This window comes from Pleurodeles waltl, chromosome 10 (assembly GCF_031143425.1).
Source record: "Pleurodeles waltl isolate 20211129_DDA chromosome 10, aPleWal1.hap1.20221129, whole genome shotgun sequence".
Taxonomy (NCBI): Eukaryota; Metazoa; Chordata; class Amphibia; order Caudata; family Salamandridae; genus Pleurodeles; species Pleurodeles waltl.
Window position 1 is genome coordinate 512226047 of NC_090449.1, and position 16899 is coordinate 512242945.

A 16899-nucleotide genomic window follows, 5' to 3' on the forward strand; every position below is an offset into this window, starting at 1 on the left:
CAGCGGCACAGGGGTGGCCGGGTGCAGGGTGCAAACACAACATTGGGCGCCCAATGCTTTTCAATGGGGGAACCCTGGGATCACAGAGATGCTGCAGGCTGGATCCATGGAGACAGTTGTGAAAAATCAAAAGCTGGACAGGTGGAAGAGGAGACCGCTGGACGTTGCTGGACTGTCGGTTGGATTTCCCAAGGCCAGGGGGCTGCGGATGCAGGGGTACCTTTGGGCATCGGGAATCTTCATCGGACCCGGTCGCAGTGAGGGGGGTCCTCTGGATTTAGGCTGCAGGCATCGTTGTGTTGTCCAGGAGTAGTCATCCCAGGGTGGACTCGAGGTCAGAATTGCCTGGGGACCATCTCTGGACTAGTGGGCCACCTGGACTCAGGCCGTGGGTATCAGGTGCAGAGTGGGCAGTGATCGCGGATCTGGGGCAGTTCTAGAGTCCTTCTTGGATGTTTCTTGTGGACAGGGCCTCTGTACTCTGGAGTTCTTGGTCCTCTGCTGGGCAGGCAGACCTCTGGGGGTTTGTAGAGGTCGCTGGTCCTGCAGTATGCATTGCCTTTTTGTAGCAGGAGTCTTGAAGCTGCAGACAGGCCAGAAGGGCTGAGGCCAAGTCAGTTGTCATCTGTAGTCATCACTGCTGGGGTCGGCTCATCAGTCCTTCTTCTTCTTGAGGTTGCCAGAAATCTGAAGAGCAAGGTTCAGGGGTGCCCCTAAATACCAGATTTAGGGGTGTTACAGGGGTCAGAGGGCAGTAGCCAACGGCTACTGTCCCTGAGGGTGGCTACACCCTTCCTGTGCCCATTCCCTTTGGGGAGGGGGGCACATTCCTTTCCCTATCGACTACCCTCTTACAAAGCAAGATGGAGGATTTTGCTAGGAGGGGGTCACTCCAGCTCTGGACACCTTAGGGTAGTCCTAACTGCAGTGGACACTCATCCTTGTTTTCCCAAAATTTTTTGCCGGACATGCCGCCAAAACTGGGGCTTGGTCTAGGAGGCGGGCATCTCCACTAGCTGGAGTGCTCTGGGGCACTGTAACAGGAGGCCTGAGTCTTTGAAGCTTATCACCAAGTGTTGCAGTTCCTGCAGGGGGGGAGGTGTGAAGCGCCTTCACCCAGAGCAGGCTTTGTTCCTGACCCCTGAGAGCACAAAGGCTCTCACCCCAAAGGTCAGAAACTTGTCTGTTAGTGGCAGGTGGCACAGACCAATCAGCCTTACACTAAAGGATTGGGTGAAATACAGGGGGCATCTCTAAGATTCTCTCTGTGTGCATTTTACAATAAATCCAACACTAGCATCAGTGTGGGTTTATTGTGCTGAGAGGTTTGATAGAGGTTTGATACCAAACGTCCAGTCTTGAGTGAAGACAAACTCCCATCTCATGTACTTAATATGGCTACACTGCAATTACAATGTCTAAGAATGGACTTTGACACTGTAAGGGCATATTGCTCATGCAGCTTTGCCCTCACCTGTGGTATAGTGCACTCTGCCTTAGGGCTGTAAGGTCTGCTAGAGGGGTGACTTACCTATGCCACAGGCAGTGGCTGGTAGGCATGGCACCCAGCAAGGGATGCCATGTCTACTTTACCTTTCTCTCCCCACCAGCACAGAAAAGCTGCAATGGCAGTGTGCATGGGTTTGGTGAGAGGGCCCTTAGGGTGGCATAATACATGCTGCTGCCCTTGGGGACCTTAACGGACCACAGAGCCCTTGGTACCTTTTACAAGAGACTTAGCTGTGTGCCAGGGGTGTGCGAATTGTGGAAACAATGGTACCATTTTGGGAAAGAACACTGGTGGTGGGGCCTGGTTAGCAAGATCCCAGCACACACTCAGGTAAGTTAGCATTGAATATCAAGCAACAAGTGGGGTGGTGATACTGCAACAAGGGGCCAGTTTCCTACACGTGCACTTACAGAAAGATGTAGACACCATTTTAATTTTTTTTGCACAACCTAAGGAGAGAGATATCTCTTAGATTGGTGCAAAAAAATTTGAAGTGTGTGAAAGTCCATTTTTGTAGAACAGCACCAAGAAGCAAATAGCAGCTGCTGGACCTTCCAAAGGATGCTGTTTTACTTTTTTTATAGAAAAATTAAGCCAGTGGAAGGAAAATGGGCAAAGCAGCGTACAAGCGAAAGAGTAACAAGGAGTTGAGGGAGAAGAACATGAGCGAGAGCAGCACACAAGTGAGAGAGCATCTCAGAGCATGGGAAGAAGCACACAATGGAGAGGGCTAGAAAACACTTTTCTCATGGTGTGCTTACCCAAAAAGATAACAGTAGTTCCTAAAACGTGAAAAATGGAAGGATTCTTGGCAGCCAATTAAAAGGATGGTAAAGAGGCTATGTGCCAGAGGAGGGACAAATAAAAGCAGAGGAAGGAGAGCCATTGAGTAAGAAGCAGTAATTAGGGAGTGACAACCAAGCCAATGTATGGAAACTCTCCTCCCACTGTAATTTCTACCATGAGTACATAAATGGTCTTTTTCAACTATACAGGTGTCACTGTCTGTTAGACGAAACCTAAAAACATTGTGCTCTGGTATAGACAAGGGTTGAATCAGCATCAAGCTTAAGTAGACAGTTGTGTAGTGGAAACCAGATGTCACATGGATGTGCATTAACAAGGTGGAAGGAAGAGTACACTTTAACTATATTACTACACTATGTTGTGTCTTGCACGCAGCTTTTCAGGGACGGAGGTGGATACACATTCACAATATCACCAACCTCCATTTGGCCTAAAGAAGGGCCTTGGCTGTGAAATGCCTGTGGGTATTCGGGGTATTGACATGACCGAAGGTCCAATAAAGGAACCAAGCTCTAAACGAACCCCCTTCTTTTCATCATTGTACAGATTTCTACCCAATAGTTCATAATTGGTAGGCATACTGAGGCTGAGAAAATGATTATCTCAGAAAGTTGCTTCTGAGATATCACCCCAGCCCTCCCCGCTCCCATTCTAACATGTATTTCATTGCTAGTTGAACTGAGAGTGAGGAACTTGGGGTCCCTGGTGAAATGAGGACTTTGCTCTGTTGGGTACATATCTGGGTAACTGATACACTTGGGCTCTATTGACAGTTCAGATCGAAGTTTTTAATTTGAGGGGTGTACAGTGTTAACTATGGATTGAACATGTGTGCTTAACTCATATTTCTTTGAGGATGCCTCCTTTCTGCGTCTTCAGTGTGCTACATTAATTAAAGTTACCTACTGGTAATTTAGAGATATGATAACGCAGGGCAAGGTGGTCAGACAGGTTTTCTGTTGAATAGAAGCATTCCTGAATTTGAATGCTGTCTAGACTTACTGCGGCCCTTTTTGCCAACCCCCTGTATCTGAAGTTTAGGTTAGGCATGCTTCCCTTGGCTACATTCACTTACATTTGAGAGCCAGAGTGTGTGCTAATAAAAAAGAAAACAAAAAAAAAAACTGCCATTATTTTAATATGATTAATGACACTGAAGTTTATTTTTTTCCAGTACTGTAAATAAAACAATGATAGTCCCTATTGTTAGACGTTTGGAAATACAAAACTTTAAATTGACTTTTTGTGATGAAAAACCAATCCCTTTCATTTTTTTGTGTTTTTTTTTTTTAGGGTCGAGTGCAAAGCGCTCTGTCCCTGGTGTAATCTCTCTATGGGCTTTTAACCACGCCAATCAGTTTGGTTGGTTCATGGGCTTCCCTTTTCAAATTTGCTACATTTCATTAGTGAAATGCATGCGTACGTCATGCCTTTTCTGCAGTTTAGCCCTCCTTGAGCACAACGGCCAACTACTGAAAACATACGAGGCTCCATGTTTTCCGTATGGTTTCTGGACTACTTTTTCTCGTTATTTCGCAGGAAGTGCAATCTCGCTGGGCAGTTGTAAAGCACTCAACCCTGTTACATGGCTAATTGCACTTTTGCTGGTTACATGGCTAATTTCACTTTTGCCGATACATTTCACTGCAAACGAACTTCTGTTTCCTTTTGTGTGTCTCCGTCATGCTTCATGGTGGCCATGGGCTCGCTTATGTGAAACTGTTTTACTTTTCAGTTTATGTGGCAAGAAAAGTCTGGTTAGGACTTTAAAACATGAATAGCTCTAAATTGAGCAAACACGAGACCCGTTGCATTGCAAATGCTTATTTTAGTAGTTAATGTCTCTAGGTTGGTTCATTTTAGTATATTCAGCATAGACAATCACAGCTTGCCAATAGAAAATATGTTATATTTGTTCTATGGAGAAACTTGATTCGATATCATAATGATATATGACGATATATCCTTTGATAACATAGAACTGAGTATTGTTTTTATGTTTTTACTGGTGGGCTGTTTATTTGTATGTTTTATTTTTAAATATACCTGAAATAAAGTTACATTACACAATATTGTGATCGAAATATCAACTTACAAACTTAGAGCATGCAAAATATTCACAACCACTATATCATCAAGGTAAGTATTTTTAAAGAAGAATAGGTTTAGTATTCTTAAATCTACATCTACTTAACTTGACAAAATAGTGGTCGCTATAGTGGGGTCAATAATTTTGTAGTTTGATACTTCGATGGCGAACTAGTGACAGACCACCTCTTGCCCAATAATCATGTACACATCAATCTGAAAGAAATCCACCTTCTTCTCTTTGCACAAGGACATGCTGCCTTAAACGCCAGAGAATTCTCCTTATCAGTGAAGAGCAGTAAGGCTGATGAAGAAACCTAAAGTAAGACAAATAAACAAAACGGAAAGTGGAGGTGTTCAAGAGGTTCAACACTGAGATTAGTTTCCTAATTACTTTTTGACCGCAGGGCCACAAGCACCTTAGGTTTCATATGTGCAGCATGCATGAAGGACACTAAGGGCCAGTGTCTTGGATTAGCAAGAACTTGGATAACACTTTTAGGAAGTGTCTTATATTAAAACAAATACAATAAATACAAGAAATGTACCCAACTGAGGCCTTGAGCAGGAGGGGTCCTATGTATGTGGTGGCAACTTTGTTTGTGTGTAATGTGTCTATTCTACCCATTTCCCAATTCCTATATGTTACATATCATCTAAATGTTGCCCCACTACCCTTAGCTCGGTGCTTTATGAACATTTCAATGATATTTAAATGGTAGTCAAATAAACAATCATTAGGAAAATAGCATCATCTGCCATTACATTTTCTGTTTCAAAAATACCTTGTAAAATACCAGTGGGAAGTAACAGCTGAAGCAGAATCTTTTACAATGAAAACATGTAATTGTAATATCAGTTTTCTATCACAGAAATGTTGACTGGACTCAAAATTCTGGCTAAATGGAAATTAAAGAGTGAGGGTAAGCAGACTTCATTCCAATTCCCCAGACTGAGATCCCATTTCCAGAGTGCATTGCACTGGCATTCATATGGCACCTCATTTTGAAGCTGAAAGAAATCATAAAGATATTGGCTGGCTACCGAAGTCTAGTGTTGTATGTTCCTAGAGAGGCTGATGGGTTGCATAAAAATTCAGTGAAGAATCCAATTCCGGAGAACTAAGATCGCATCTAAAGAACCTCTTTTTTTTCTCGATCAAGGGTGTCCTCACTCACAATCAAGAATACTGACAAGAATGATAAGCTCATCTCCTCCTCGAGTGAGAAATAAAAAAAAAGAAGTAAAAAAAAAAAGAGGTGAACACAGAGAAGGTAAAAGCCAGCTAACAGTTTTGGAGCCAGGGTCTAGGCAGCCTTACAAACTGTATAACTAATTTTGAGCTACCTGCCCTGCACATTTGAATAATCAGTATTCGTTAACATGTTATTGTAAAGGATCCAGTGAAGAATGGACTGCTTGGATTTTGTCCGTTTTGTGCATTAGATGACAACAGTGGCAAAAACGGTAATATCCCTGCTGTGATATAAATTTTTCATTTATATTGATAGCTCTACTACAGCAGCCATAGATTAAAAGCCAAAAATACAAACTATTTACTTGACATAGGATAATTAATACGCTCTAATTTCTTACTAACTGTTGTTCAGGACATTGTCTTGTTTAGCTTTGTCATAGGTATGAGATTCCTTCCTGACATTAAATGCATGCTAAAACAAAACCCAACTTGGAAGCAGTATTCGTATAGGTCCACAAATAACGAAACAATTGTTTAAACTTTCTAAATCCTTTTGTTTTGGCTAGATATTACCAGGGAGCCCAAAAAACTTGTATGCATGGCCGGAATAATTTGAAAAAAGATGGAGAGCCTCTGCATTACTCAGGAAAGGGTAGCACATCTACGACTAACCTCCAGAACTAGATACTAAAGCACCAATATGTTTTTCGTAAAACTTTAGCTGCATTTAAGTCAGCAGACATTCATTGTGGAAACACCATTACACCAAATCTGATCAATATCCAGGATTTATTCAGCATTATTTATCCTTCCTTAAGTCTGGCTTGGATTCATTAATGCTTTTATCCTAAAGAACAGATGTGGTGAGGGCAATTCAGCAAGGCACCCTCACAAAATCTACAATCTGTGAATCCTAATCAATCAGTATTCGTGGATTCAATCTGAAATAGTGTCATCACTGGCATTGTTTCATCAAAGTCAAGTAGCAATATAAACACCAGACACATCCCTGGGATTCCTTTCCCTATTACTGACTCCAGCAACTTCTGTCTCTGGAGGTCAAAATCATGCTGCTGTTGCCTTCTTATACTTGATCCGTGACTATGCTCTCCCAATATGTCGAAGACAATTGTTTCAAAATGTGGGCCTCTTACTAGTATAATGCCTCACCAAGTTAAAATTGTGTAAGTATTTTGCTAGCTTACAGCTTTATTGTGTTCACACAGACTCTCTACAAAATAAAAACTGATGGTAATGGCTGATCCAACCTCTGCCATCCTGATCAAAGTGCTTCACATTACATGCCTGGCGCAGTCTGTGAGAAGATCAATGTAGATCTCATGATAGAGAAACACTGATTCTGTGCACTATTCCAAAATTGTTGTCTCAGATCTCCCTGACTCTCCCCCCAAAATCTCTCAAACTTAGCCAAAAGTCTTATTTTTTTTATTTTAATGAGGTGTGGTACTTACTCTTTGGTCTGATTTTATTTTGGCACTGTAGAAGGCGAAAGCTTCTGGTTGGTCCACAAACAGGTCATGCTGTAGCTGCTCGAATCTCTCTTGGTCATCATCACACTGGGACAAAGAAGATTAATTAAAAGAACTTGTGTTTAAATTGTCTAATGTCTCTGAGAGAAGAAACAGTACTAATAAAACTTTGATTACCCCAGCACTAAAAGTGTTTTCTAAACTGTGATCATGATGGTGAGTGGCTTGCATGTCACCCTCTGTAATGGAGGTTTTCCCTACAGTAATGGTTCTTACCCTGTGGTCGGATGACCGCTAGGGGTCCGCAACCCCTACTCAGTGGGTCTGCGACTATTTTACAAAATTAAATAACATTAAAATTGATAAAGTATATACTAATAGAGAAGCCAAATTAAAAACTTTTTCTACATTTGCTTGTGAATTACTCAACATTTTTTAATATTTGAGCATTTGCTTGGTGTATACTTGGCTATGTATTTTTGTGTATTGTTTTGCGGTTCAAATCATAGAAATTGCTGAGGCCAGGGCTTTCCGGATTGCAGTAATGAATCGATTGCAGTCCACAGAAATCAAAAGGTTAAGAAGTGCTGCTGTACCGCAGGTGCCTAAGAAATACTAATGTAATTTGGCTCAAGTATGGAAGCATATCGGTGGCGAAAGTGAGCTGTACTAATTATAAGATGCATTCCCTACCATCAACAAATCCAATGCTCCCAGATAAATAGGAGGACCATGGAAGGATGAGAACACTGATGAAGCAAGATTAGTCTAGATTGTTTAACCACATTTTACTGGCACATGCTCAAATAGTAAACGCCCATTGGAGGTGTGCCCCTAGAATACTGAGGTAGGAATCTTGATGGAACCAAATATCGTGGACATAATATAGAAGGACAACATATTGAAAGGTAAGTAAATATGGATTTTCTATACCTAACTCCACATGTATGTACTCTGACAATATTTATACCTTCAAGGTACAAAGATAGGGAGTTAAGAATATTAAATCTATACTTCCTCTGTATGCACTTACCTTTCAGTACTTTGTCCTTCAATATTCTGTTCCTTATATCAGTGAATATAGATATCCCTAGCCAGAATGTCTAGTAGTACAATCCCAAAGGATAACTAGAATCAGTCAGGCGGGAAGCATAATCAGGTTTTCATGAACATGATGACTGGCTAACCAACAAACAGCCAAACAAGCTATGTGCAGGCGTAATTCGCTTACAAGCAGACGTTATAGAGCGGGTCCCACTGTGTCACAGACGTGAAAGTATGTAAGAATTAACATTGAATTAAGTATCTACTTGGCTCTATAGCCCTGTCCTAAACTTTACAGAAAAAATTGTTGATTGAGTTCACACCTGCAAATACCCTTAAGCCGGGGTCTGTATTCATGTCCTTAACTTGGCAGAAAAAAACACTGACTGATTTCACAACTGCAAATACCCCCTAGCTAATCCATGTCAGCGATGCAGACCCTATTTATATTCCACGATTTAATTCTTTAAGACTATTTGCTTTTGTCAGATGTTGCGTTTCTGTAGCTTTTTCTCATGCAACAAATGACTTTTGTATATAGTGCATATTGTGAACTGAGGAGAAAAAGACTGTGTGTGAGAGAGAGAGGGGGGCAGGCATGCACAGGGAAGGGGAGGTAATGAAGTGAAGTACATGTAGAAGGTCAAAGTGAAAAGATGTTGATGAAGAGGAAGAAGGTGACGTGAGATAAACCGCTGGAGGATTTCAGAAAGATGCAAAGAGAAAAAAGGCCTAGATTAGATAAGCCCTAGTCACCAGCTGGCTGGACTACAGCAACACACTCTACGTAGGAATCACCATGCACCTCCTGAAGAGACAACAGACCATACAGAATTCAGAGGCCAGACTCATCCTCGACCTCCCCAAACAGACTCACACCACCCCCACTTCAAAAAGCTTCACTGACTCCCCATTCAGAAGAGATGTCAATTTAAGATGCTGATCCACATTTACAAGGCCCTTTGCAATCAGGGACCAGCATACATTAACCACCGCCTGAACTTCCACCAACCCTCCTGACACCTGCGCTTTTAACACAATCTGCATCTATTCGAACTTGGTTTTAACTCTTTAACACATGACGGTGGTTCCCTATCAGTCAACACCATGGTTAAAAAGTCACCATTAAAATCCAATTGTTGGCCTGTTTAATTTTCTCCTCCATTATCATCTGGTTTTGGGTCCACTGAAATACCAAACCCATATTGCACACAATCCCGCTAATTGCCCAAAGATCCTAACGTGCTCCATGTGAAGAGTTTATGCCTCTGACTTTAACCCAATATGCATATATTTGAAGCTGGTTGTTAAGCACAATGGAGGTTCCCACTTCATCCGTTCCATAAATGGCCACAATGTCTCAAATTGCTTAGTGCAAAAGTGTTTGATATTATCACAAAGAGATACCCTCCACTGGTGTCACTCGGATTACCTCTTGAAATACAATACCAAGTCATTAGATGATTAGGTAGGAAGGGGGGAAAAGAATAAAAAAATGCATAGGTGTCAAGCAGAGTGAGAGCAGCAGAGAAAAGTTGTGTGATTGGGAGAACAGGAATGACTGAAACACTCCAAAGACCCTTATTCCTTCCCCAGACCTTAGCAAGATTTAATCAGTTTAATACATTCAGAATTAAACATTTTCAGTTCTAATTATTCACAAGAAAATCACTGCTTTAACTGACATTTGACAAATCAGTAACAACTATTTTGTTGTGAATAAGTAGAAAACAAGCATGGGCAAATCCAATAGGTCTGGCATATTTTAGGTGTACATTCCTTGTTGTGAGAGGTGTCTGGGTACTATAGAAAACTCACAGAGAGGCACCTAAATACTGATTAGGTGTCATACCCAGTTCGTATGTTTTAGGCGACACCCCTCATGAAATATCGCACACCTCCTTCGGAAGGATACCTAGTTATGCTTCTCTGGCCCTCTCTTTTTAGTTAAATGACTGGTTTGAGGAGTGTTGGAGACACATTATGCTAAAACAATATGGCAGAAAGGGCAACTTCTCTAGAGTGTCTTGTGATTGCAAACACCAGAATTATTGATTATTACAGTGAGAAGTAGAAAGTCATCCTTCTGAAACACATGGGACCTGATACATATGCCTCTCAGGTTTTTGGAACCCTAAGATGTAGTGTTTTTTAAGGGTGTCTCCATTGATATCAATGTAAATATAAACATTTTTGGAGGCTGTTAGGTTTTCAGGATGGGTAATAACTATGAAGTATATGGGAAGCATTCCAGTTGTAAGGAGGGTCAAGGTGGGTCCAAGGAGGGTAACACTCTCTAAATAAATTGAGAGCTGTGTGTAATAGGAAACACAACTGTAGTTCAGAAGGCAAAGGGGGAGTGAATACAAGGCTATAGTGATGCATTCCATATTTAGAATAAGAGATATGGGTAGGGTTGTAGTAGAGTCAGATGCCTCTCACAATTCTCTTTCCAAAATGCCTGAGAGCCTTCAGTAGAGTCAATCACCTGCCAGATAATGTATTATCTATCCCAGGAGAAAATATTGGAGCTTTCACATGAAGGATGCGAATGAAAGACACTTCTTTCCAAGAGTAAGTGCTGGTGTCTGAAAGTGCATGCATAGATGTGTGATTGGGTGACTGTGGTGTAGTGAGGAATACACGCTTAGATAGGAATGCCCCATGTCCACAATACATTTATGTAGTTGTGTGATGAAAGCTTACACTGTGTTGCCTGTGCTGTTTGCTGTTACTCTCTGAGTGCCTTCCTTCTGTCTATTCTCTATGCTTGCACTGCTGCTACTTGTCCTGTACATGTGGTATGTTTGATGGAAACTTTGCCCAGATTGCAAAGGAAGCTTGCTCTGCAGCTGTCTGTGTTCTTTCTATTGTGTGTGTGAAGTGAACTTAAATGCTGCCGCCAGTGACAATTTAGTATGTGAGGGAAATTAGCTTGTACTTGCTGCTGCCCTTCCTGTACTTGTGCTATGTGCGAGTGGACCCCTCACTGCTGTCCAGTGATGTACCTAGTGTATGTGTGGTTGTGTGTCATAGTAGGCATGGACTGCTGCTGCAGAAGAGGTCCTTGCTCTATGTATGTAAGGGTAGCTTGTACTGCATACGTTCTGATCTGTATGTGTTATGTGTGGAGGGGAGTTGCACTACTGCCATGTTCTGTACACGTTTTGTGCGAGAATGTCTTATTCTGCTTTAGCCCATTGGAGTAACTGTTTCATGTATATGTAGGAAGCGTGAAGAGCTCTTGCCTAGAACTGTACTTGTTCGATGTGTGTGTGTGTGTCAAGCTGGCACTAGTGCACCCCAGTGCTGTTCCCCCTGCACTTGAATCCTACCTCCAGTGCTGCTCAGTACCACACTTGTCCCATATCTTGGAGACACGCTGTCTGTTATGCATGTTAGCCAATGAACTGATGCTCTGTTGTTGCTCTTCTGTGTGGAAGAAACTTACAGATATCATTTGCTTCGGCATATAAACTGCTTACTTTCAGGGGTGGACCCTCCGCTGTGTATGTATGTATGTAGGCAATATTTATAAAGCGCATTCCGGCTCCTGAGAGCAACGAAGCGCTGGAATACAGGTGCAAGCGCGGTACCGAAGGAGAAAGAAAGAAAAAATAACCAGCAACTAGCGCAGGAAGAGCCATATTTTAATCAATTTCCTGAAACTCAGATAGCTAGATTCCTTTCTGATATGCAGAGGGAGAGCATTCCAGCAATTCACAGCGGCTGCAGTAAAGGCCTTGTCCCCCCATCTAGCTTTATGGGTAAGTGGTACCTGAATTCTAAAAGCCTGATGATGCCAGGGTCTATACCAACAGAGTCTCGAGACCAGGTAATGGGGGCTGATGCCATGGATCGCTTTATGGGTCATACAAAGTGTCTTAAAGGTGATGCGTTGGGCTACTGGGAGCTAGTGCAGTTGTTTAAGACTATTCGTGGCAGAGGCAGAATGAAGTAAATTAAGAATGGATCTGGCTGCCATATTCTGGATTAACTGTAGCTATGGCGGAGGAGCTTTGACCCGCTGGTTAACGCAGAAAAATAAAGGGATAATAAAATAATTTTATTATCCCTTTATTTTTCTGCTTTCATAGGGTAGGGTGGGGCCAGCCTCCTCGTCGTCAACAAGTGGAGAAGGAGTGGTGGTGCGATTCAAAGTGAGCATTTCAGTTTGGCTGGCTGTCCCACAGCCGGGTGGAGACCAAGCGCAGTATCCCACTCGCTCCCTGAGCAGCATTTCTGCCCGCTTAGGCCAATCCCGGCACATCTTTCATGCTGCGTAACAGTACGAGAGAAGCATCCGGATTAGTTGGGGAGGAACAAACATGAGATGCTGCTAAGGAGGCGGAACACGGAGGCGGCTGGTAAGTTTATTTATGTTTTTTTATTGCCCCTCCACACCCCCCACTCCATGTGCTGCCACTCCGCTCCACGAGCTGCCCCTGTCCAACTCTTCCTGCCACCAGCCGCTACTAATTTTTCTCACTGTGAGGAGTAATTCATCTCGTTGCTCATAGGTAGAAATGAAACAAAATAAGTTTTGTCTTAAAAAATAATAGATCATCAAAAATACTCATTTAATAGCGGTATGTTAAAAACCCAGTTGGAAAAACACTACAAAGAAAAGTACTGATCAGCTATTTTTCATTGGTGATTATCTGTGTATGTACAGTGCCTGCTGCCATAGTCGGGTAATCTCATAACACTACAGATGCCAGGTGTTACTGTTGCCCAGTTCAGTACTGCTATTTTTGTAGTTTTTTAAGGGTGGAAGGCTGTGCTGTCAAGTCAAGCCACCTTTATTGGCTAGCTTAGCCATATATCAACATCATATTTCATTTTGTTTTAAAATCCTATTCACCCATAAAAATCTCATAACATAACATGTTTCATAACAATTTCAAATTCACATGACAATGATATAATATAGTCCTTATTATATCCTAAAATTCCATTATACAATAAAAATGCAGTCTAAAGTACACCATTCTCCTCTTGATAAATGTTCTTAACTTGCACAAAAAACTTCACAACTGAAGGGCAAATAAAACAGGAATTAAGTTGATGGAGATATTGCAGGGCCGGTCTGCATTGTATAACATTTAAAGACCTTATGAATGGTAAAATATATATTTTCCTCACCTTTTTTCACACCCACATTACCGACAAAGAGTTGATCGTCCACCTGGAAATCTTTAGTACGATTAAGATAGAACGCCAATGCTCTTTTTGGGTCCAGACAGTGGAGTCTCTCCTCCTCATGCGAAGGATGTGGGGGTGCGTAGAAAGGAGGCAGGGTGATGGACTGGCCTACATGAAATGGCGTAACCACCTTTTTTTCAAGGAAGGAAGCCTTAGTGCGCAACACCACTTTGTCAGGGTGCACAGACAAGTATGGAGGTTTAGACGAAAGGGCTTGAAGCTCACTCACCCTACGAGCAGAGGTGATGGCAACAAGAAAGACAGTTTTGAAGGTGAGGAGCCATAAGGGACAATTGTGCATTGGATCAAAGGGAGTACACATTAACTAAGTAAGGATAAGATTGAGGTCCCACTGAGGCATGATAAATGAAGTGGGAGGAAATAAATGGGTGAGGCCTTTTAGGAATCTACTCACAATAGGAGATTTAAAAAGTGAGGGCTGATCAGGTAACCTAAGGAAGGCCGAAATGACAGATAAATACCATTTAAGGGTGCCCAAAGCAGAGCCCTGATGGGCCAAAGAAAGAATGATTAGAAGAACCTCGGATAGAGGGGCAGAGAGGGCATCAACAGATTTGTTGGTGCACTATGCCACAAACGTATTCCAATGACAGGCATATACAGTTTTGGTGGAGGGGTGCCTGGCTGGCAAGATAACATTGCAGACTTCGGGTGGAAGATCAAAAGTTGTCAACTGTCGCCACTCAATCTCCACGCATGAAGACGGAGGTTGGACGGGTTCGGGTGAAGTACCATCCCTTGTTGCTGTGACAGAAGATCTGCCCGAAGAGGCAGTTGGAGTGGAGGATCGATGGACATGCTCAATAGCTCTGGATACCAGACTCTCCGTGCCCAATCCGGAGCCACTAAGATGACTTGGGTCCGGTCATTCCGGATCTTCTTGAGAATTCTGGGCAGAAGTGGTATAGGCGGAAAGGAGGCCAGAGTTCCACTCGAGACGAAAATCGTCTCCAAGCGAGTGCCACCTTGGAAACTCCAACGTGCAAAACAGCTGACATAGTGCGTTCTCTGTGGAGGCGAACAGATCTAACCAAGGCTCTCGCCACTGCTGAAAGAGACCTTGCGCCATCTCCGGATGGAGACACCATTTGGGATCGGCTGTGCATCGACGGCTGAGTTTGTCCGCTCTGGCGAAGAGAGAACCCACCAGATGTTGAACCACCAGGGTAATGCCCTGATGTTCCGGCCATGTCCAGTGGTGTAGTGCCTCCTGACAAAGAGTCCAGGAACCTACTCTGTCCTGTTTGTTGCAGTACCACATGGTGGTAGTATTGTCAGTGAACACCTGCATTACTTTCCCTTTGAGAGAGGGAAGAAATGCTTTCAACGGAAGCCTGATCACCCAGAGCTCCAGAAGATTGATATGGAGCCCAGACTCCGCCGGAGACCAGAGGCCTCTGATCTCCGCCTCTCCCATGTGGCCGCCCCAACCCAGAAGTGACACATCTGTCACTATAGATAGAGCTGGTTGGGGAAGGGAGAAGGATCTGCCGTGGACCCAATGCGGATTTGAAAGCCACCACTGCATGTCTTTCGCAGTCCCCTCTGAGATCTGGACCATGTCGGAGAGATTTCACTGATGCTGCGTCCACTGGAACTTCAAGTCCCACTGCAAAGCCCCCATATGCCATCTGGCATGTGTTACTAGCAGGTTGCAGGAGGCCATGAGGCCCAGCAGCCTCAGAGTCAGTCTCACCGAGACCCAAGACAGAGGCTGAAAGATCGGAATCATAGCCTGAATGTCTTGGACTTGCTTTTCGGGAGGATAAGCCCAAAACTGCACTGTGTCAAGACCAGCTCCGATGAAGGGGAGCGTCTGAGAGGGAGTCAGGTGTGACTTCGGCACATTTATAGTGAAACCCAGCATGTGCAGGAGGTTTGCCGTAGTCTGAAGGCGGAAGACGACTTTCTGGGGCAAGTCCACCTTCAATAGCCAGTCGTCGAGGTAGGGGAAGACTGATACCCCTAGCCTGCGCAGATGAGCTGCAACCACTGCTTTCACTTTTGTGAACACCCGAGGGGCACTGGTAAGGCCGAAGGGGAGCATGGTAAACTGAAAGTGCTTGTGACCTACCACGAATCATAGGTAACATCTGTGGGAAGGCAGGATGGGTATGTGGAAATAAGCGTCCTGCAAGTCCAACACTACCATCCAGTCTCCTGGGTCCAAGGCAGACAGAACCTGAGCCAGGGTGAGCATTTTGAATTTCTCCTTCTTGAGGAAGTAGTTTAGGTCCCGAAGGTCTAGGATAGGATGTAAGCCTTTGTCCTTTTTCAGCACCAGAAAGTAGCGGGAATAACAACCAGGACTTACTTTTGGCACAGGGACCTTCTCTATAGCTCCCTTGCCCAAGAGAGCTGCGACTTCCTGGCGGAGAAGTGCCAAATGATCCTCTGGAAGGTGACTGAAGGATGGAGGCATGGCTGGTGGACCAGATACGAAAGGGAGGGAGTAGCCATTTCGAATGATCTGCAAAACCCACCTGTCCGTAGTGATGGATTCCCAGTGGGGCAGGTGATAGCAAATCCTGCCGCCAACTGGATGGGAGTGGGGGATGGACGAGGAGGATTTGGAGGCTGCAGTGGGGGCAGCGGTGGACTGGGCTGACCTCTGGTTCCATGTCCCATGCCCACATGGGATTTCCCGACCCTCCCTGGCCATGCAGAGCCTGGACAGCATAGGTGGCTTGGTGGATGGGCGGAGGACGCGACAAGGAGCCCCTCCCGTGGCCACGAAAGGGGCGAAAAGCAGACTGCGGGGGGCTAGGGGCAGAGGAAAGACCAAGGGACCCAGAATCCTTGACTCTCTTCAAGGCCGAGTCCGCTTTGTCTCCAAAGAGACCAGAGCTATCAAAGGGCATGTCCATGAGTGACTGTTGGACGCAACCAGGTGTGGCATCTCAAGGCCACCGTCGTAGCAACCTATCGGTTGTGTCCAGCCCACAACAGATTGTAAGCTTTGCCAAATCTCTGCCATCGTTCACAGCTTGGGAGATGATAGCAAGGGCCTCCTCCAGTATCTGCGGGCGGACTTGCGTAACCGTATCCCACAAAGAGTGGGTATAGCGGCCCAAAAGGCATGCAGTGTTCACAGACCGCAGCACGAGACTGGAGGAAGAAAACAACTTCTTACCAAATTGTTCCAGCCTTTTTGATTCCCTATCCGGGGCTGCGGAAGGGAATGCACCTGAAGAAGAGGAAGCCTGGAAGACAAGACTCTCAGGCATGGGGTTTTGGGACAGATGGTGGCGTGCTATAGTCCTATTCACAGGAGCCCCTGTGTTGGGTTTGGACCAAGTACCCAAAAGGACTTTGGTGAGGTCTTCATTGAATGGCAAAAAGGGTTCCGATGCTGAAGCACCTCCTTCAGTAGATTATACCTGACCTCTACAGTAGGAAGCTCAAGGCCAAGGACTTCAGCTGCCCTACAGACCACCATACCATAAGTTGTTCCCTCCACCATAGGCCTGGAAAGAGGAGACAGCATGCCACTATCCAGACCACTGGCGTCACCCAATTCCTGAGCCCAGTTCAAA

At 44.2% G+C, this 16899-nt stretch overlaps 1 protein-coding gene across 6 annotated transcripts in view; it reads right to left on the bottom strand.

Moving 5' to 3' along the window:
• KIF9 (kinesin family member 9) overlaps positions 1-16899 on the bottom strand; it is a 483408-nt gene that overhangs the window by 7510 nt on the left and 458999 nt on the right. For 2 of the 6 annotated variants that reach the window (XM_069210937.1, XM_069210935.1), the window contains 2 exons: positions 7076-7180; positions 4637-4722 (listed from right to left, as the gene is read on the bottom strand). The exons of 2 other annotated variants lie outside the window; for them this stretch is intronic. In XM_069210937.1, the coding sequence (XP_069067038.1) occupies positions 4637-4722; positions 7076-7180 (191 nt within the window). The remainder of the gene's footprint in view (positions 1-4636; positions 4723-7075; positions 7181-16899) is intronic. 2 more of the 6 variants (XM_069210938.1, XM_069210936.1) reach the window with 1 other exon arrangement.